Here is a 21999-nt window from a genome sequence, read left to right as displayed (position 1 = left end):
CTTGTTGGATTTTGAATCCTTCCAGATATGTTATAAGAACTAAAACTTGCCATGGTGGTTTTTGAAAATGTGATCTCTGAATTTTAAAGGTTTATTTCAAAGAAACATATGCTCTCCCAGCTGCCTATGTCTAATAAAGCATCCACTGACAGAAGGGAATAAAAAGAAATGGAATATAACATTTCAGCAGTGCCTCACACACACTGAGGACTTTGCCATCTGAATGCAGTTGAATATGGTTAACATGCGAAGTGGGAATCATGGGAAAACGGAAGTCCCTTCAATGCATACAGGATGCCTGACTTCCAAATGCAATGCCATTTACAGCACATAAGGGGCAAGCAAGGATTATTAACGTAAAACAAACAGTGAGTTGTTTCAGTTACGGATAAAGTATTGATAAGATTGTTTTTGTAAGTACAAACAATATGCGATGTTTCTCTTACAGGCTGTCTGTTATTATCCAGCGTATTTTGTGCAAGAGCTTTACCTTTTCATGGACAGAACTGAAAGTACATCAGCAGTTTGTCCTGTTGCTCACGTGAATATTTTTATCTAAGTTGACAGTGGTCAAAAGTAGTGAACAGGGAATAAAGCATTATGCTGACTAATAACCAAATGCCATGCTTTCAAATGGGGTCGATGACTTAGATACAAGAGCCCTTTTCATACCGCAGCTGGTATTTATTAATTGTCTGATTTACTTTTCAAGGCCAGTGTGGTTTTGGATGCAGATAATCCTAACCTTACTTTGCTATAAATATGGCAATATTGACAGGACTGTTGGGATGGAACAAGGATGCTGCCACCCTGTCTTGTCTTTCTAAAGACTCTTTCCCAAACAGGAAATGTTGCAGTGAGAACATTTAAATTCTAGAAAACTTTACTTAATGTCCCTTTCAGAACCCTCTGCAGAGTTAACTGAGCATACAGATTCCTCTGCCATATGCAAATCCTCCCACCTTCTGAGTACTGCCAAGAAATCTCACTTAAGATCTTTGCATGCAATTTTTTTTTAAAAAAAGACAATTCAAAAGCCACAGACCATACATTTGAGAAGGCCAAAACAAAGCGTTCTATTTTGTTGTCTCTTGCTTTGTTCACATGTAAAGTATGTGGAATTATATTTATATCATTAGGTCACATTGTGAAGATCATATTAGAAAAACTTAGCCAAAATTCATTCCATGTTCTGAATCACTAATTTTGGCCCAGCATTTATACTTTTCTGGGGTATTTCAGAAGAGATAAGAAAATATTTTTTAGAAAGTTATTCCAGTGATATATCATGAAGTTCAGACATGTTACTCATAACAGTAAAGAAAAAAACATGAAAAATAAATGAGTAATGAATTTGAGACTTTCAGTAAAATTAAAAAAAATGTTTACTGAATTTACATTATCCAATTTTCAGTTTACAGAATGAAATTTGTGTGTGTGTGTGTGTGTGTGAGAGAGAGAGAGAGAGAGAGAGAGGGAGGGAGGGAGGGAGGGAGGGAGGGAGAGAGAGAGAGAGAGAGAAATGGGGGATTATGTATGTGTACGTATAAATACTTATACATTCGTGTGTATACAAGTACATATGTATGATTTTTAGACTCTGATAATACTATTAACGTCATAAAATCCACTGCAAAACTATGATGTAGTTGGCACCAAACAACTTTATGTGTGACAATTTAATCTTCAAAGGAAATAACTATCACACTTCTGTAATCAATGAACCCATTTCTTTTTCCTACAAATTTATTTTTCTTAGAAGAGATAGAAAAAAACTAAACTAAACTAAAGGGATAAAAGGAATCTGGTTACGGAGTTTACATTGGACATTTTATTTGTCTAAGGCAGTGCTTCTGAACCTGTGGGTCATGACCCCTCTGGGATATCAAATGACCCTTCACAAGTGTTGCATATCAGATCTCCTGCATATTAGATATTTACATCACAGTTCATAACAGTAGCTAAATTGCAATTATGAAGGATCAAGGAAAATAATTTTATGGTTGAGGGTCACCACAGCAGGAGGAGCTGTATTAAAGGGTCTCAGCATTAAGAAGGTTGAGAACCACTGGTCTAAGGGATCCTTGATATAGAAAGGCCCAAGATATGATCTCACAACCACTGGTGAAAACTGAAGAGCAATGGGCTGGGGGCCAAGGGGCCAGTGATGTCAACACACTCTGGGTGGTCAGCACAGTGAAGAGGAAGAAAGCACTTGGAGAGGAGATGGAAATATTAGAGGCAGGCAGTGAACAGCAGGCTGATGGGCGAAAAGAAGTTAAGGGAACCAGCATGGCATACAGCTTGTTTACATGGGGGTTGGAGGAATGCTATAAAGGCAGGCATCATTCTCATGACCATAACAGAATAAATCCAGTGTACATAGGAAACTCTCAAGGCGGTCAGTGTTTCTGAGGAGCATCGTATCCAGGAATACAGAGAGCGGAGCACAGCAAAGACAGAGAATTCTTGAGAAGCATCTTGAAAGGGACTAGCCTGGCTTCAACCTGTTCTTCATACCCTTAAACATGACCTCCTTAGATAAAGCATCATTCTCCTGGACTGGACCCTAGACTCAGGGGCTCATATTCTGGGAACCTTTTCTTAAAATTCCTGACAATATTATCTTTGATTTTGTGTTGGAAGTGATATCTGGTCAAACGGTGTTGAAAGTGCTAGGACATCAGAACTTGCCTCTTATGCCTTCTTGTCTCCATCGCTTGCCAGAGCCTCTCAATTTGTGTGTGTGTGTGTGTGTGTGTGTGTGCGCACGCGCGCACACGCTGTATCTCTATATATAAATGCTTTCTCTCTCTCTCTCTCTCTCTCTCTCTCTCTCTCTCTCTCTCTCTCTCTCTCTCTCATGCATGTGGTGGGGAGGTGGGGATAGCGGTCAGCTGGAGTTGCGGGCCAGACACAGGCTTCTGGGAGGTTTGCGTTTGCCTGTCTATGTTTATTTCCATTCACATAGGAACAAGGCATTCATCATTTTCTCTTAATCATGGGATAAATTACAGAAGAAATAAAAGCTTTCCCCCCACTCTTTTATGTCATGAATAAATTAAAACCTGAAGATCAAAAGCAAAGCAGCCAATCTCTCGCTCTTAACTCGGACCAAAATGGGTGAACCTGCCTCAAATCCTCAGATTGAGACTGAGATTCAGACCTGTCTCCTCCCATCTTACGTTTCTGTCTAGTGCTGGGATTAAAAGCATGTACCACCACTGCCTAACCTCTATGGTTAACTAGTGTGGCTGCTGAGATTAAAGGCGTGTGTCACCACTGCCTGGCCGGTATGGCTGACTAATATAGTTGCTTTGCACTAACCTTCAGACAAGTTTTATTTATTAAAACACAAATAATACAGCATTATACTTGCACATTCATACAGCACTGGCATTTTGTGCTGGACTTTACAGATTGTATCCCTGGGCCTGATATGAGGTGCCCATATTTCACAGAGAAGACCCGGAAGAAAGGTGCCAGTGAGCAGTTAGAACACTCATCAGGGGTCATAGAGAGGATGGATGACCACATTGAGATTGTGGGGGCTGAAGAATGTTAGATTCTCAGCAGTTGTCAAGGAAGCATTTGTGAGAGACTGGGAGGACGTCCTGTCAGAGTTCCAAATGGAACTAGGCCAAAGTTTTCATGAGTGCACCAAACCCCAATGGTTATCTTTACTGGCTAAGGCCCCTGCTCAAGGCTCAAGACAGAAAAGCTGAAAGGTTCCTATGAATTAATTCGGTAAATCCTTTCCAATGGTCTATTCATAGAAATTTTACTTTGAATCTGAAGCAGTTTCTTCTGTTGAATGCAGAGGGAGCTTCGAGGTTTGGTTGTGGAGATGGAGACCTCAACAGAGCAATGAAGACCTTAGGTTTCATTTTTATTATAGTGCACTTTTCTTTTGTTATTTGTTTTATTTAGATTATCTCTTACTTGTTAGAATGCTACAGACATTTTAACTCTAGGGTGGCCTAGAACTCACCGTGTGACAGAGCTTGGCCCTGAACTCGTGGGTCTCCTGCTTCCACCTCTTAAGTGCTGAGATTACAGACCTGTCGGGCTGGTATTCACCTTTCAAGGCTGGCTGCAACACAAACCTAGTGAGTTTTAGGCAACAGAAGAAACAGCTTTTGGCGCCTCAGTTTCAGCTACCAGCCTTTAAACTGGGATGAATGACCTTAGTTTCTTTTAAGGCTTATCTAGAAAATAGAGGTTGTACTTCTTGCTTTCTGGATGCTCAGTATATAATGTATATTTAGTTTCCTTCCAAATAACTATAAAACCACTGTGACTTTAATTCAAATTTGCCCCACCCCATAAAGGATTATAGGATTTATCAAAGCACTATTTACCAGGTTTAGGAGAAGCTACAGCCATCCTTCTTCTTGGCCGGACTCCACAGCTCTTGATGGTTAAAGCCTTAGGTGGAACAGTGGAAAATTGAAATCCAAGGTGAAAATAACGGGGTGAAGTTGCAATGCACAGGAAGACAAGGTGAGGCCTGTAGATATCGAGTATGTGGGGTGTCTTAGAAGAGTCTTATTGAACTGGGGAGACACTCAGGAGGAAAGAAATATGTTATTTATCTAAGTTTTATGCAGGTTTTTATTCCACATCACCACTACTTTGAAGTGGTTTGACTGTTTTATTTACTGTTGTCTTTTTCCTTTCAATGCATCATGGATAAACAGAAAATGTAAGCCGGCTCAGCCTGGCCAAAGTAAGGGCCTCTCCTCATTCAGCTGAAATTGAGCACATGAAGGAAAGGTCACAAAAGAGCAATAGAAGACCTGGTGAGATGGTTCAGGAGCTAAATGTGTTTGCTGACGTTGTCACATTGTTGACAGTTCTATTCCCTGAACGCACACACATAGTGGAGGGAAAGAACCCACAAACTGTGCTCTCACCATTGCCCACAAACCCCTCTCTCACCCCTCTTTCTCCTTGTCTGTCTGTCTCTGTATCTCTCTGTCTCTCCGTATCGCTCTCTCTTACACACACACACACACACACAATAAATGCAATAAAATGTTTTTAAAGACTGACAGAGGCCAGCACGAGAAATCCACTGCCAATCCAAAGAGCCTAATAAACACTGCACGATTTATAAAAATATCCATGACATTTAGCCCGGAAACTAACATTCAAGTATATTTTTTCACAGCCTTTTCCATAATTAACCAAAATCTCAGAATAAATGCTACTGAAATATCCTTTCTGATATTTCATATTTAAGGTTTTAGAGTAACACACGTCTTGACGGTTTCAGAAAAATCAAGAAAAAAATTCAAAATCATAATGCTCATACTGTGTCTCAAAATTGTACCCCCTCCTCCAGACGTAAGGACAGTAGTTAGTGGAAGGTTTTTGTGTTGACGCTAGGTCAAGTCAAAGGGGGGAGGAAAAGTAGTGCCTGTTTGTGGCTGTATAGCTTCTTGGAAAAGATCGCCACCTAGGGGAAATTGACAGAGCCAGTGCTACATCTGCAATGCACCACCTGCTGCTTAATTCCAGTGACATGCATAAAAAGAAAAAAAATTAGGGATTGAGGACCACATTGCAATAAGTGAGTTAACTCTTCTCAATAGCACAGAATACCTCTAGGGTCTAGAAGCATGCATGTACCGTTTTGTGTCTATTCCTATCATTAGGCCTGCATATACCTTTTGTTTACACGCCAGGAATTGCTTTCTCATGTCTTTTTTTATATCAGGCAAAGGAATTTAAATAGACAGTTTTAGAAAATAATTATATATTGTTACAAGAATAAACGTTGTGTTTAGGGCAAATTTTGTGATTTAAAAGCATCAAGGAATATTGATTGATTTCTTCAGACCAATTGAAAGGTCTGAAGCTGCCAGTGTATTTAAAAAATCTGTGTGAATGAAACCTTAATAATGGATAACCTTAAACTTATTTCTTCTTTAAACTGAGCATGTCTATGAGTTGTTTAAGGCATTTAATCACTGTTTCAGAGAAACGTGAAATTTTTGAATGCGTATTAAACACAACATATCATTCATGTACTGATATTAACGTGATTCTTGCAGATAAAAGATATTGAAAGAAAGCAGCAAAGAAGTAGAGAAGTTAAACAGCGGCTTGACAGCTAAAGCGCGAATGTCCTGTTTGAAAAGGTACTAATATCAAAAGTTGACTTCTTTCCACAAGATCCAAAGCTGATGCTGTCTTAGAAATCACAGAATTTTTAGATGAGAACTGCTGGTAGTTGATCGTAGATTTTCATTTCTGTGGTTATGTGTCTCTATGCACACTCAGCCTGTGATGGCCTGGTCACATGAGTGTACCATGCCTATGGAAATGTGGATGACAGGTGTTGGCAGCTGGTGTCTTCTCCAGTTATTCTTCATGACAGTTTTCAAGACAAAACACCTTGCTGATCGTGGAGCTCACTAACTCAGCCAAGACTAAGCTGGCCAGGGAGCTCCAAGGATCGCTGTATCTGCACACCCAACCCTGAGGTTCTGACTACCCACCGTGTGTGGCTTTTTACATAGAAACTGGGATTTGTACTCAGCTCCCCATGCTTGTGCCATAAGCACTATATGGCCTTAGCCATCTCCACTGTTCATGGATTATGATTTTTCATCAGTTCAGGAATTATAGAATTTATGACATAGTTATATTACACTTGGGCATATACCCCAGGACTTTATAACCCCCTGCTTAGATACTGACACTTCCATGTTCTTTATGGCTTTGTTCATAACAGCTAGGAAATGGAATTAACCAAGATGTCTATCAACGGATGTATAAATTGCCCATCAGCAATGAATAGATAAGAAAAATGCTGTACTTGTACACAATAAAATATTAAATGTAAAAAAATATGGAGTGCAGTTCAGTGATAGATCTTAACAAAAGTTTACTGAGTACAGTCACTCAGGTCCCTGAACACAAACATTTCACGATTTCTCTCATATATGGATCATAGCTTCAAATCTATTATATATTTGAAATGAAGTACATATTGAAGCCAGGAAACCATAGGGAGGAGGAGATAAGAAATTTGAATAAAATGAAAAAGAAGTGAAATACTGGGTCCAAAAAAAAAAAATTCAAATATGGTGGGTATGGGAAATGAAGGATTGGGATGGCTTTGCTGAAATAAAAGAGGCATGTGGAGCGGTATGGAATCTATTATCTTCTAACCCCTGGGGAAAACTAATTAGGGAGCACTGTTAGAACATAGGTGGCATAAAAGGAAAAAGGAGGGGGTACATCTGTGTTAAAGGTTTCAGAGAGATAGGGTAACTTGGAGGAAAAGAGAATAAGTGTGGGTTAGTCTAAATGAGGTATAAATGAAGAAACCTTACAGAAATCTATTAATTTTATAATCTAACAAAATTATTATATACAAGAATTTGAACAGAATATTCTGTAAGGGTAGACAGAGGTGCTCCCAGAAGACGTGGAACATTATATGGAAATCTCAGAGCTAGACACAGGATACCTTCCTACAAATTGGTCCTACAGATACCCAGAGTCACGCAAGCAATACAGGCAGATAATTGCCTACCTTAACTGTGTGATAAGACTCTAATACTGAAAACACCACTGACTTTGGATGCAGATCAGAAATTAGCCTCAAGCTGGACAGAAAACACTTTCACTGACGGCTAACTTACATAATGACAGAAGACAGGTGCTGTATGGCCTGCTTGAGGAGGAAAAAAAAATCACAAATAGTGCTGCCCAATGCTTGGCCCTATCTGCTTCGGTACTGACCCTATGGGCAAGATGCACCCACTAATGTAAGCATAGTGCATTGGTTATGGTGATAACAATTGTTTTCTGATGGCCCGTGAGACCTGTTCCACAGGAGGGATTTCATGCCTAGTTCTACAATCCTGATTAAAAGCCCATGAATGTAAAATGAATTATAAAATCTCAGAGATAGAAATTGGGGTTCAAACTGAAAACTAGAGAAGCAAAGCAGCTAAGACACTAGAGAGCTCTTACTTCTCCCAAGACTGGGCAACTGTATACTAAGCAGACTAGGCCTCTCTCTCCTCCCATTTGATAATCCCTCTAGTGCTGGTATTAAAGGTATGTGACTCTTTAGGACTGGGAATAAAGGTGTGAGCCACCACCACCTGGATTTTTTTCTACATTGTTCTTGTGTAGCCCCGGGTGGGTGGTCTTGAACTCAAAGATCCATTTGTCTCCTGAATCTGGGGATTAAAAGTGTGTGTGTGCCACCATTGTCTGACCTCTAGTGACTTTAGCTTTGCCTCTGGTTTTCAGGCAAGAAATAGAAATAATATACCATTTACAACTAGGCAGGTCACAGGCCCTAGTGGGGAGCCTGCTTCTGATGTTTTTATTAAAGGGTCACGCTGTCAAATTGCCTTCTTTCTGCCCATAGATTTGTGTGACCCTCAACTTCGGTTAGAGAAGTTTCTTAATCTGGTGGTAGTGGTTGGTACGAGGACTAATAAGCAGTCAAAGTGCTAAGTTTATGTAACCACGAGGCTCAGGGAACACTCCAGAAGAAAGGTAGAAAAAGAATGTTGAAATGCTGACCTCTGGACATGACATAGCTGTTGAACACATCAGTTCACAGAAGCTATGATTATCTGCACATGGTCAAGCCAGGTAAAATTGCAAATTGAATGCATAGTGAGAGGTCTCCAAAGCCCTACTCTTTGCAGAGGAGCTATGGGCAGTCGCTGGCACCTTAGGAAGGAAAATTATACTTCTTCAAGGATGTGGGTATTGTGAATGGCCACACTACCAATACATCTGAAAAACACTAAGTGAATTCATACTTATTAATATCAAAAATGGACAAAAAGTTGGGAGACGGTCAGACTATTGTCTCCTATGGGAAATTGGAAGTGAGTAGCAGTAGACAGTTTTGAAAAATATTTCATACAAATGTGGCCTTTTAAAAGAAAAAATAAAAACAGTATTTTTAAAAAAGGAACTGGGCTTATTTTTCCTAAGGCCTTTACCCATCGTTTGTCAGAATCTTTTATGAGTAAATGTATTGTGTCTTCTTTCATTTATATTTTAACAAAACTCTGGCTAATAGATACCTTGTGATGGGTAGATATTAAATATATTAATGTTCAGGGTATTATTATAGGAGAATTGTGGCGTAGGCAAAAGTCTAAAGAGAGGAAAGCAAAGTTGCGAGAGTTATGACATGAGACATATTCATTCTCATTTGGTCACATTCCCTATTGTGAGGTCACATCCTGCCTAGAGATTGTCCCTACTAAGTAAATGATAAGCACATGATGCAGAGCCTATTAGTTATCAATTTAGCCATTTATGGGGTGCTCTTTGGCCTGTGTTCTGGGCAATTATTGTTCATATAACTATTGGTAAAATGTTCTTAACATAATCCTGACTACTCCATAAATTATAAACTAATTCCTATCATTTAGTAGAGACATGTAGCAGAATGTGCAAGTTAATTAATGCCTAGGTCCCCAAGTTAGCTGTGACCTTTGCTTTAAGTATTTATTAACAAAATGTATAACATTATAAAATATAGTCTTCCTACACAATGAAAGATATTTAAGAATGGACCTACTGCAGAAGACTATAATTCCAATATGATATTAATTACTCTGAGTATCTTTCTGGTAATTGTTGCTACCTTAGTAATTTCCATAGCCATCCAAGAGGTGGTTATAGACCAATGGTAAGCATTTGCTTATTAAATTACACATACATATGTGAATACATACACACATGCTCAAAAGTGCCATACACGGATATAATTTTATAGAATGGTGATTAATTTAGTTATGAAAAAGAAAACATGATTGCATAAGTGAAGATGAATTTATCGACTTCAGTTGGTAATTAGTAGGTCTAGGAAGCACAGGTTACCTTCGGTGTGCAAGATACAAGAAAACGCAGCGATTTCTTAATACTCTCCACTGTAATTTCTGATTCTTTCCGCAGGCCAAACATTTTTCAGTTGATACACTTTGACTTTTCCTCGTGCTCTATCTTTTCTGATCTTCTGATAATATAATGTTTACTTTTTATGTTGGATTTTATTTTTTTCTAAAGAGTCGCATGACTCTTTTCACCTGGGAGCCAGAAATTCTCCATTTTCATCCACTTTCATTAGTGATAGTTAATTTAGAGAATTAAGGACTTCTCAATTAGAATGATTTCTCTACTTTCACATTAGAAGAAAGAGGCCATGATAACTCTCTTCATGATGTGCCAGCACAATTTGGTGTTCTGCTTTTTTTCTCTCTCTCTTTAAAATAGCTCATCTATAAATAATTTATCATAAAACCCTTGGACTTCAATAACAGAGACTCAGCACTTTGCAAAGACAGCATTGCAATACGCAGTATGACTAAATACTCACGGCTTTAAATATTGAATGAAAATTGCATCCTTGAATAATCTGAAGTGACTGTAACATTTTATTCACGTCCTCTCCACTTCAGAGTGCAGCTAATGACGTTAGCCAAGGGAGCACTGGCTTCCAATCTGACATATAGTAGCCATCAAGCCAAGGCCAAATCTTTTAGTAGTTTCTTACTCCAGCCTTTTTATTGGGGAGTTCAGAATGTATAAATAGTATCAAGTTTCACCCAAGTTAAGAGTTTGATAAGGATAACATAGAATAAAGTAAGTGTTGATTGTTTGAAAGTTTTATTCCAGGCACTTTAACATCAACATGTCTTTTTGTATGCATTCTGGGAAGAAATGTTGTGCCAAGCATTTGCAAAGAGGGCCATTTTCCTGATGATTCCAATCTTGGTTGTTGGTCACCAAGATTGTGAAGCCAAGAATTTGCTCTTTATATTTACAGATGTTATTTTTATTTCCTGTAAAAATCTGTTTATTTACATGCCCATACTAAGGCAGGAGGCTTTGGAAATGGCTGTGCTACCTTAACCATGTGGATTGAGTTTCCACTGGAAGAAGTCATTATAAGTCATTATTGGTCCTCTATTAGAACTAGTTAATGGCCACCATTTGTTTCATATATTCCTTTTAGTTTTCTATGCTCCATAAACATTGATAACATTACAGGATTCTTCACTGGAAATAGATGATCCACTATCTGCCCTATGGATTTTATGAGAAGGAATAGAATCATAGACAACTGACTATGACTCACAAAGTATCTGTGAAGCGGAATGTGAAGACCGTGGAAAGGTAGTGTCTGCTCTTGCAAGGGACTCGGAGCTGAAGGCATTACTAAGAATGATGTAGGCACACAGACTCCATCTCAGGCACATGTGTGTTCTCCGATTACTATCTAAACAGCTGCAAAGAGCTGGAACTAGGGCTGTATAAAGATATCAGTTACTCTCAGTTTGTCTGACCAGCAACAGACCAGCAGTTTGTTTCTTTCCTTAGTAAGCTGTTGCTCTAGTTAGTGACTGGCTCCATCAATGAATTAAATGATGTTCAGGTCCTATGTGTCGCCGGCACACATTTCTCTCTCTCTCTTAAAACTAAGCCAAAGAAGGAACACATACTGTTACTCATAACTCTTAAGATGAGGGTATGAAACATTATATAGCTTAGCAACTTGGATTTCATATCTAAGCATGTAAACCACAAATTTGTTAATTGTCCTCCTTACTGGCACCATTAAAACAAAACAAATACATTGTCAGGGAAAAAACATGATAATTAGTGGCCTATATATCAAAAGAGATTCAACAGATTCACTGTGAAAATGCTTTAGATAACATATAAGTAGATAATGTTACTGTAACTGCATAAAAACCTGTACAGAAATCTAAAATACACAAATCTAAGGATTTTTCAAAGCATCTATTTTTTTTATATTAGTCTTCTGGATAAAAAAATCCAGAGTCACATAGCAATATGTTGAAATAAATATATAATTATAGTGCATTTTGCCAACACAATCAGATTATTTATTAATATTCTGTTTTTCTTTTTTTTCTTGAATGAACTGATTATTTTAAATTAGGAGATCCACAATTATTAAATACTTAAGGTGTGCCAATTTCTTTTTATGTTCATGCATGCGTTGTTAGTTCATGGCTACTGACACATAGAGAGGTGACCAGTCCCATCTGTGCTCTTTCAAAAATGCTACTAGGTATGGCACAGTTTTCTCCCACGGGTCATGTGCATCATGGCCACTAGGTGGCAGATGTATATCGAACTAGGGAATTTAAGTTTTTCAGAGCCTTTAAGACATAGCAGTTAAAAAAAAATAGTCAGTTTGATTAACAGTGTTTTCTATTTAAATATTTGTGCAGAAAGTAGTTTGGGACAACATAATATTTTAAAGAAGAGATAAAAGCCTTGACATTTTACTTTCTTTTAAAAATGAAAATACTAAAAAAAATTAAAATAAAATTTAAAAAATTAAAATAAAATAAAATAAATGAGAATACTGACTTTGAAAAAAAAAAGGTGGGATATAAAGCCAGAACACAGAAGCCATTTCATTTCGTCTTAACTTCAGTTTGCCATTATGATCTCCAAGTTCAAGGAGATCCCACCATTAATAAGAAGTTAACAAAATACAAAACCCCTGACTGCATTTGGAGCATTGAATTTCTGACTTTGGTGGTGGTGTTTAGTTATGGTAAATGTTAAAGGATAGAAGGTAATTGGAGCATTTTGAGAAATAGCAAATTATATAGGCAAACATTTTAAATTAATAGAATTAAAATACACATGGAACATATGAATATATCCATAGGTAAGAATTCTCCACCATAGATACTTCAAATGCCTTTGAGACTGTGAAAGCATGTGCATATCAATAGCACATAGCTCCATACATGGCACTTAATGTCTGGAACATGTAAAAAGGAATATAAAACTTAATTCTTACATGTTACAAATATATTCCCATTAACTATACTGAGATAGTCAATATCTCCCATCAAATTTGAACAGTTTGAAAAAATTAAAATATATTAGAGCAAGCATCCAGCTTGTGTTACAGCCATTCCTACCGATTCTCTTCTTAAAATGAATTTTTTAAAACTGTAATGTTGAATGGATGTAGTATTGACTCAATGTGAGGTAGCAATATAAAGCTATTCAACATTCAAATCATGAGATGTGTCTGTTGTAGTCTGGAATCATCAGTGTCTTAAATCTGGAAAAAGCCCATTTTAAAAGCAACATCAAAGAAAAAATTCAGAATATAGAAACCCAGCAGGATGACTTGTAGGGACACATGTACAAGAAGCAGTGGTTCAGATAGTTCATGATCTGTCTGTGAAAGATATTTTAAATGCCTCACACCCTTACCTTTTTTAAAATATATTACATTTTCTATATTTTCTTGTAGAGAAAATTTGGGGCAAATTGGTGTACAAAGGCTTGTCCAATTTATTTTTTGTATGTTTATAGTATGGTTGTGTGTGTGTGTGTTTATGTGTGTGTGCCAAAGAGACAGAGAGGTTCTTCATTGATTTTGTCTATTTGAGACAAGCTATCTCACCTCTGAATGTAGAGCACATCAGTAGCTGGCTAGGTGGTCAGTGACCTCCAGGCATCTACCTGTATACCTATCTACAGATAGGTATATCTCTACTTCTTCAGGCTTGGGGTTTCAGATGCATAGCTATCTGTAGACAGAGACCGCACTTTCACTTTTCAGTCACCCAGACCTGAATAATCACACAGGGACTATATTAATTACACCACTGTTTGGCCAATGGCTGAGGCGTATTTCTAGCTAGATCTTACATCTTAAATTAACCTGATTTTATTACTCTATATATTGCCATGAGGCTGTGACTTACCCGTAATGTTCTGGCACGTTCTCCTTTGATGGCTACCTGTCATCTCTTTGACTCCACCTACTGTCTCCATATATGTCTGTTCAGATTTCCCACCTGGCTTTAGTCTGCTAAAACAACCTTATTAATCAACCAGTAAATGCTACACATATATAGAAAGATATTCCACATTATCTATCCACTCAGCTTTTTATATAAATACTTGGAATCTGAACTTGGGTCTTCATGTCTGTGAGTCATGTCCACCATCCCTGAGAGTTCTCATAGCTGGAACTATGACTATGCATTTAAACATGCTATACATACCTCTGCAAGTGTCCTTCACATGGGAAATAATCCAGGCATGATTTACATAAAGCAAGATGAAAGAGGCTTGAACCTATGACTTATCAACACAAATATCTGTAAGCCTTTGATTCGGGGTCATTTATTGTCTAAAAATTTACAGTCCCAAGTGAGTAATTGGAAAACAAAGTGACAAATGCATTCACAGCCTGCATCCTTGAGATCAGCTTCTCATTTGAAGGGAGACTTGCTCATGGAGGTAACCATCTACCATAGCGAAATGGCCCTTTCTCATTACTGAAAAGCCTCGAGGAGACAAAGTGTTAAGAAATCAGAGCTAGTGCTCATAGCTATGGAAGAGTGCTGTTCCGTAACATTCTGTAGCTCTTTACCACCTGCATGTCAGAATGTCTGCTTGGACAATCTTCTCAATGTGCAGTCTTCCTTTAGAGGAAGTCTTCTCTGTGCCTCTGTTCAGGCATGTAGCTGTATATGGTGATTTTTCAAAAAGTAACTAATATCTACTAGCTAAATATTGAGTATGTTTTGAGGTAAAAGATGAGTTCCCAAAAAAATATTTAATTGTAGCTTGTTTCAGCAATAAATTTGTCTCAAATCTTTCTTCTTTCTCCCAGTAATGAAACAATTATAACTATCTCTACACCAATGTGAATGCAAGTAGAGAAATATAGTCTAACATTTTTTCTTGTGTCCTAATGATTCCAAAAAGATCACCATTAATTCTGCTTGATTATATGAAAAGAATATACTCTAGCAATACTGACTTGTGTCTAATAGCCTGGAGAGAATCAACCTTGCACATGACATAAGACTTGTATATATACTACCAGAAGGTAGGAATGTTGGTTTATTTCTTAGGTGTCTATTTGTTGTTGGTCTCGTACTGAAGAAACTATTTTGCTACTCAGAATTCAGCTCAAACTTAGGTTGTTCCTAAATTGTTTTATTTACCTTCTCCATACTTTTCTCCTTTCCTTTCTTTCTTCTGTTTTGGATAAAGTTCCAAATTGACTACAGGGAAGTATATTCAAGTAAGAAAGCATATATACAATTTTGATCTAAAAGTAAACAACTTGGGACTGAAAACAATTTCTTCATTTGATTTTTCCTTTATATGTAACTGGTAAGTAAAATATTAGTTGTGAGGGTGGTTATATGCTTAAAATGGATAATGTTTACCGAAGACCTTATATATGCTCAAATATTTTTTTTGGAATATGAGTTGGATTTTTTTATACTCATACTGTTTACTGATATTACTCAGGATTGTCATTGTTTTTTATCTATAATGAAATTTTAAAAGTGCGGCATAAACAGAATTTTCAGCTATTAACTTACAAATGATATTGTTGCGTTGCAAACTTAGAACATCACCTATAAAATCATGAGTATTTTTAAGTGAAAGTTTGTTACAGTTATTAATGAGATGTAATAAAATTAGACTACTTTACCTGGTATTTTCTACCAAAAAATATATGTAATTATTTAAACCTATACATATAAGCAAATGTATATACTATATACATATATATTGGTAATTTGTTCAGTTGTGTTCATATAACTGACACAAAGCATTTAACAAATATTAACTGAAATGTTTCCTTCAAATATCATATTAGTTTTAGAAATGAGTGCATCTAATATCTCATGTTTATATAGAACATAATGGATAAAGCTTAGCACCTATTATCAAAGTACTATGTCAGCCCTAAAAATAAAGAGAGGAGGAGGAGAAGAAAAGAATTAGTTTCCTTGAGACATGTTTTTTTTTCCTTCCAATGCTCAAGTCAACTAAACCATCCTTAGGTTAGCAGAATAAGCTATGTGGAATTCCTGAATGGATGGTAAGAAGTAGGTACAACAGTCATGCTAAGTGAACTCAACATACTTCATTGAGTGATAGAGTGAGATGATCTGGTCTATGAAATATATAATGGTGTACTGTGTTGCTGGTCACCTCAGTTCTCAACATGATTTTATTTTTTCATATTAACCTATAGGATCATATTGTGTCTGTTTCTAAAATAAGTTTAGGTAGGGAGTCAACAGTGAGCAGTTTTTCTTTGTTTTGCTCATGTCTTTCAAAAGATAGAGATGAGCACAGAGATTTAGTAGATAATGACCAGGGAGGGGAGCAAAGAAAAATGTAGAGCTCAATAAAAATCAGTTTTAAAAAGGGAAATAAAAAGTAGATAATGACTTCTGCCTACTTCTTTGGCTTCTTATTGACTGCTTCTTCCTCCAGACTCTATTCCTTAGGTCATCCAGATCCCCAATGTCACAAAGCTTCTCCCAGATGCTGGCCATCTTGGGCTCCAATCTCCCCATCCCCAGACACATAGCAAACATCCCAGCCTCACTCTAAGGTTTCCTTAGGGTTTGAGCTTTCATAGTCTTCCTTCAGAGGAATGTGTTTTAGTGGATCATCACTGTGCCATTATTTTTCACATTGTTTAGTTAATCATAGTAAATAATAGTAGTGCAGTAACTATTGAATGACAGTCCCTAGATTAGAATGTAAACTTCTAAATAGTTGCTTATATCCCTGTGATAGTTGATATAAATTCCTCCCCTCCCTGCAGGCTCATATCTTTACTCAGCCACCAGTGAGTGGCACCATTGGAAAGGATTAGAAGGATTAAATGTTGCCTTGTTGGAGGAAATGTTTCAATGGAGGTGGGTTTTTAGGTCTCAAAAATTAATGGTAGTCTGAGGTGCTCTCTCTCTCTCTTCTCTTCCTCCTTCTTCCCCCCTCCTCTTTCTCTACCTGTAGATCCGGATGCAGGTATCAAGTCTTCTCTATCATCTTCCCCTGCCACTCCTGCTGCCTTGCTCCTTGTCATGATGATTATGGACTAAACCTCTGAAACTCTAAGAAAGCCCCAAATTAAATGACTTGGTCATGGTGTCTTTTCAAAATGGTAGTGTAGTAAGAGCTGTGGGCCTCTTCCCACGGCCCAGCTCATGGTCACCTGGCTAGCTTATGCCCCGAAATAACGACACGCAAACTATTCTTTTAAACACTGCCTGGCCCATTATATCTAGCCTTTTCTTGGCTAATTCTCACATATTAATTTAGCCCATTTCTAATAATCTCAGTAGCACCCCAAGGTGTGCTTACCGGGAAGATTCTAGCCTACGTCCATCCTGGGTCGGAGCTTTATTGTGTCTGCTGGGAAGAGGGGAGCATGGCGTCTGCTCCAGAGAGCAGAGCTGTCGAGTCTGAGCTCACTTTCTCTTCCTCCCAGCATTCTATTCTGTTTACTCCACCCACCTAAAGGTTGGCCAATCAAATGGGCCAAGGCAGTTTCTTTATTAGCCAATGACCTTCCTCCATCATGGTAGGACAGAGACTAAGGCAATCCGTAGTAGTGATCTAAAAAAAGAAAAGCTTTGGAATCATTTAATTTGCTGAATTTAATTTTTAGAAGCTACAAAGTTAGGAAGATGTTAAGATGGTGTGTCAGGAAACCAAGGGAGGTAATTGAGTGGCGTGGGTATGATTCTAATGCATTGCATACATGGATAAAATTCACAAATAATAAAAATTAGAAGTTTTAAATTTACAAGAAGTATCTCTTACAAGGAGAGATTGAGAATTTTCTAGGTGTGATATTGTAAAGACAGTCAAAGCTAGATAGCTTTCTTAAATAGAAAGCTATACTCATTTGCCATAGTGATTTTTTCACAAATGTTTTGAACGAAGCACATTTGACTTTTAATGTATATGGAATAGCCAGTATCAGTGGTGTAGAGTTTTTTCCCCATATATGTGTATAATAAATGCATTAGGAAGGCATATAGTAGCTAATTTAAATCAATTTGATAGGATATTTAGACTGAGTCATACATAAAGTAATACTTTCCTAGCTTACCATAAAATGTTTGATATTTATTGATGTAATTTGTAATGTGTGGTGTGGTTTGTAGAATCTTACAAAGAGGGTTTTTTTTTTCCCTTCATCCCGTTGGACCCTGGAGAACAGCTGCATAGATTTGAGATGTTTAAATACAAATGAGGACATTTTTAATAATTTTATTACTCAATTGCCCAAAATCCTGCAAATAAATCAATACCTACCCAAGAAAGAGATCAACAAGAAAATAGTCTGTTCAACCAACAAATACTAGTGTATCAAGTTAAGAAGCCTAACTGACAAGGTGGAATTCTGAAGCCTTTGTAGTCAAATTCTTCATCATGGATGACTCTAAACAAATGCTGTCAGTGGAATTTACACAATTGGAGGGAGATATGTTTTTACTCCTTAAAACTCTTTGTACCCTGGTAGCTATTTGGAATGATGTGTTCTCCATAGATTATCAAAAACTATTCACACATCATTTTTACTCTCTTTTTTTAAAGAAGACAAACTGGGAAGCAAAATTAGATATTCTACCCCCGTGAAAAAGTCAACAATCATTTCTTTAATCCATTCTGCAAAACTAAGTTTCTATTTTCCTCTGAACGTATGCAAGAAATATATTCATGAACAAGGCTTCAAAATCTAAGCCATTGTTTGCAGTTACCTTGGATCTTAACTAGATGTACAAGTTGACTTCTGACCATGGGGAATCCTCTCCATGCATGGATTATGGATTGCTGAGGCCATGGCAAATAACCAGTTCCACAGAAGCAACTTCATGTTCCTCTGAGGAAGATCCATAGCACTGTGGAATAAGGAATATAAATGAGCAATGGCACAACAGCCTGCAAACGGGGTTACAAAAATACAGCCCTCAAAAATGAACTCTGAGGGTGGAAAATCTACAGCTGTGGAAAAGGACTGTTCTCAGTGCCCTCAGTGACAAAAGCAGTGGTAAATATTCAGTGGTCACCATGCATGTTTCTTAAGCATGTGACAGCCAAAAATCTGTTTTGATATTGCAAAAAAAATTTTGAACTACAAATCTCAGTTGTCTGAAGAGGGAGACAGCAAATGAAAATATTCAAACTGTAGTAATAAAATATTTGGCCTTTAATCATTTCCAATAAAATATATCTGAAATCTTTCCCTCCCCCACCCATCACAGTCATACACAAACACACCAATGTTTAAATATTTTATAGTGATCAACGAAGGTGTTTACATTGATGTTTATTAATGGAACTCACTTTTGAATTTGCATTTAATAAGTTGTTAATCCCCATTAGCCCTCAAATCAGTTTCATTTTTGTTTCTCAGTTCCCTTCCTGATGGCTAATGGCTAATGTCCGATGTCTGGTACCATAAACAGATCTGCCTCCGGCACATTGGGAATTCTTTGTTCTCGGCTTAATAAATCATAGTTTATAAAGTTCTCTCTTTCCTCTTCGTCCCCTACTAGGATTGACAAAGGCATTCCCAGAGGCAAGAATTTGTCTTCCTCTCTCTGCTGCCCCGCCTCCAGCCCCTCCTCTTCCAACATATCCTCATCTTCTTGGTCGTCTTCTCCTTCCATATTGTCAGTCTCTTCGACTTCCTCTTCATCTACATCTTCATCCTCTGCCTCTCTATCCTCCTCCTCGTCCTCCTCGCTCTCCTCCTTTTCATCACACACCTCTCCACACTCATCATTTTTCTCCTCCTCCTCTCCCCGCTGTGGGGTGGGAGACGGGATTTGCTGCACTGGAGCAGGACTGAAGGTTAGAGAGGGATCCTGCATGAAGCCATACAGATCTTCAGGCAATTGGGCGTCTTCCTCGACGCTGCAGTGAGGTGCCTCGTTGACAGTGAAGCCTCCCAGCGTTGTGCCACTGGCCTGGGCTTGCTGTGCTCTCAACACCGCCTGCTGGCGCTCCATCTTCTCTTGCTGCCTCATGTCTTCATAGACCTGGTTCATGATGAACTGAGTGGTGTTCCGAGGCGCTCTCATCCCAGGCGCTCGCCACCCATAAAGGTTGACCGGCCGCAGCAGCTTGCTCAGGTCTATAGGTGGGCTCCTCGGGAAGGAGCGACGAGGTTGGCGGCGCAGGCCACGGCTCCTGCGTCCCCAGCGCTTCTTTCTGCCAGGGGGTCTCTCCCAACAGGGGTTCCAGGGCCCGCTCCAGTAGCAACAGCAGCAAAGGCAGACCGGGTGCAGACCGTAGGCTCGGATCATCTGCGCTGGGCACAGGGGGCTATGGAATGCCATCAGAGGTGGGCGCCAGGGCTCTCCACAGCGTCCCCAGTTGGAGTACACCGCCGAGTAGGGCCCTCTGGGAGGTTGGAACCATGGGCCAGGGCTATGCTGTTGCTTGGGTTGTTTCCTGGGAGCTTCATACTCAGCTTTGGTGCCATCACGGTACCGCCGCTTGGACATCTGAGAGCCCCTCTGCCTTCGATGGTAGGAGGACCAAGTGCGCAATGGAATGGAGGATGCCCAGCCGCCTCCTCCCAGATTGAGGGGATCTTCCCTTTCGTTGACCGTCTGGGTCATGGTTTAGGGATCTCCACGAGTCTTGCTAGTGGTAGCCTCCTAGGAGCTGTCACTTTGGCCAGATCAGATGGTCAATCAGAAGAGCCTTTCTGTTGGTCCCTAGGGCCAGGTGCTAGTGTCTCTGACCTCGCCTGCCCTCTTTCTTCTCCACTTGCTAGCTCTTCCTTCAGAATCACTTTCTTTTCGCACCTGGGTTGTCTTGCCCAGGTGATTTGGGTAGGGTAAGGATGGTGGGGGAGGAAGGTGTTGGTGGGCTATGAGCTGTGAGAGCCACTCCCGGGTCCCTCACACACCCGCCTCACAGGAGGCTTGGGCTGGGGACTGGAGAGGCAGGGATCGCGTGTTACCTTACTCCTCCCTCTCAACCCAGGTGCTTCACCGTCGCCGTCCTGGCCGGACTGAATGGGCGTGGGCAGTGGCAGCCTTTATATACCTCCAGGGCCCCTCCACCCCCACCCCCGCATTCCCACCGCGTCCTTGGTTACCAAGGACGACAGCCAATTGGAGTGGACTTGGCATTGTCTGTGAGGAGGCGGGGTTCCCGCTGGAACTAGATGTGCAGTGAACATTCGCAAGGGGTTTTGTGACGCAGGATTTGAGGCAGAGGTAAAGGTGGGCAATGCTCACACCCTGGCAACGCTTGGGGAAGGGAGGTGTTTGCAATTTCTATTTTAAATCTGTTGGGATCTGTTGGAATATGGGCCTTCTCCTTCAGCAGAGTAGAATGGGAGAATGCTTTTTCTACCGCTCTGAGAGCGGCTGCAGTAAAGTGGAACCCCATTTCTTCCCTACTCTTATAAGTTCAGAAGTCGGATTGGTGGTACATGAAACATGACCACAAACATTTACTTCGTGTGCATCCCAAACGTATAATATCCTTGCCTACTGCCGGCCGTTGCGGCGAACACCATTAATCCCAGAACTCGGGAGGAAGAGGCAGGCACATTTGGGAGTTCTAGGCCAGCCTGGTCTACAAGATAGTTCCAGGATAGGTTCCAAAACTACAGAGACACTCGATAAACAAAACAAAACAACAACAACAAAAAAGTCCATGACCATTTTTCATAGATTCTGGAACTGAAGTGACTCTGCCCAGGGTCTTGGAGACTGATGAACTTCACAGTTAGCCTTTAAACCCAAGCCTGTTTGACCGTAGAGATAAGTTCATAACATCATCCTCCTATCAACTCATCTTTAGTAGACCCCTTATGATACAATGGAATATATATGAGAAAGCACCGTACTTAGTTCTAGTATCCCCCAGATAAATCTGTTGGTTAAACATTACCATAGAACACAACATGAAGCTGATTTTGACAACAGGACTCTTTTGTGGCTGTGAGTGGAGATATAGCCATTATTCTCTTAACTGGAAGTTAATGTCATAACTGAAAGGCCATCTGCAAGAACTCGGAACAAATGTCAGCTACAAGCACTGGACTTAATGCACATAGTTTCTCACGTTATTAAACAGTAAAAAAAAATCACTTTAATTTTTCCTAGAAAAACAGCTTTCAGGTTGTGTGTGTGTGTATGT

At 39.2% G+C, this 21999-nt stretch overlaps 1 protein-coding gene across 1 annotated transcript; it reads right to left on the bottom strand.

The window, feature by feature from the left end:
• Positions 1-19271: 19271 nt before the first annotated feature.
• On the bottom strand, positions 19272-20462 carry Ccer1 (coiled-coil glutamate rich protein 1). Its single transcript, XM_057757984.1, has one exon. It carries the CDS (start codon positions 20460-20462, stop codon positions 19272-19274), a length of 1191 nt encoding a protein of 396 aa, XP_057613967.1.
• Positions 20463-21999: the final 1537 nt, after the last annotated feature.

This window comes from Chionomys nivalis, chromosome 25 (genome assembly GCF_950005125.1).
Source record: "Chionomys nivalis chromosome 25, mChiNiv1.1, whole genome shotgun sequence".
Taxonomy (NCBI): Eukaryota; Metazoa; Chordata; class Mammalia; order Rodentia; family Cricetidae; genus Chionomys; species Chionomys nivalis.
This window is presented reverse-complemented; position numbering and strand designations above follow the sequence as displayed.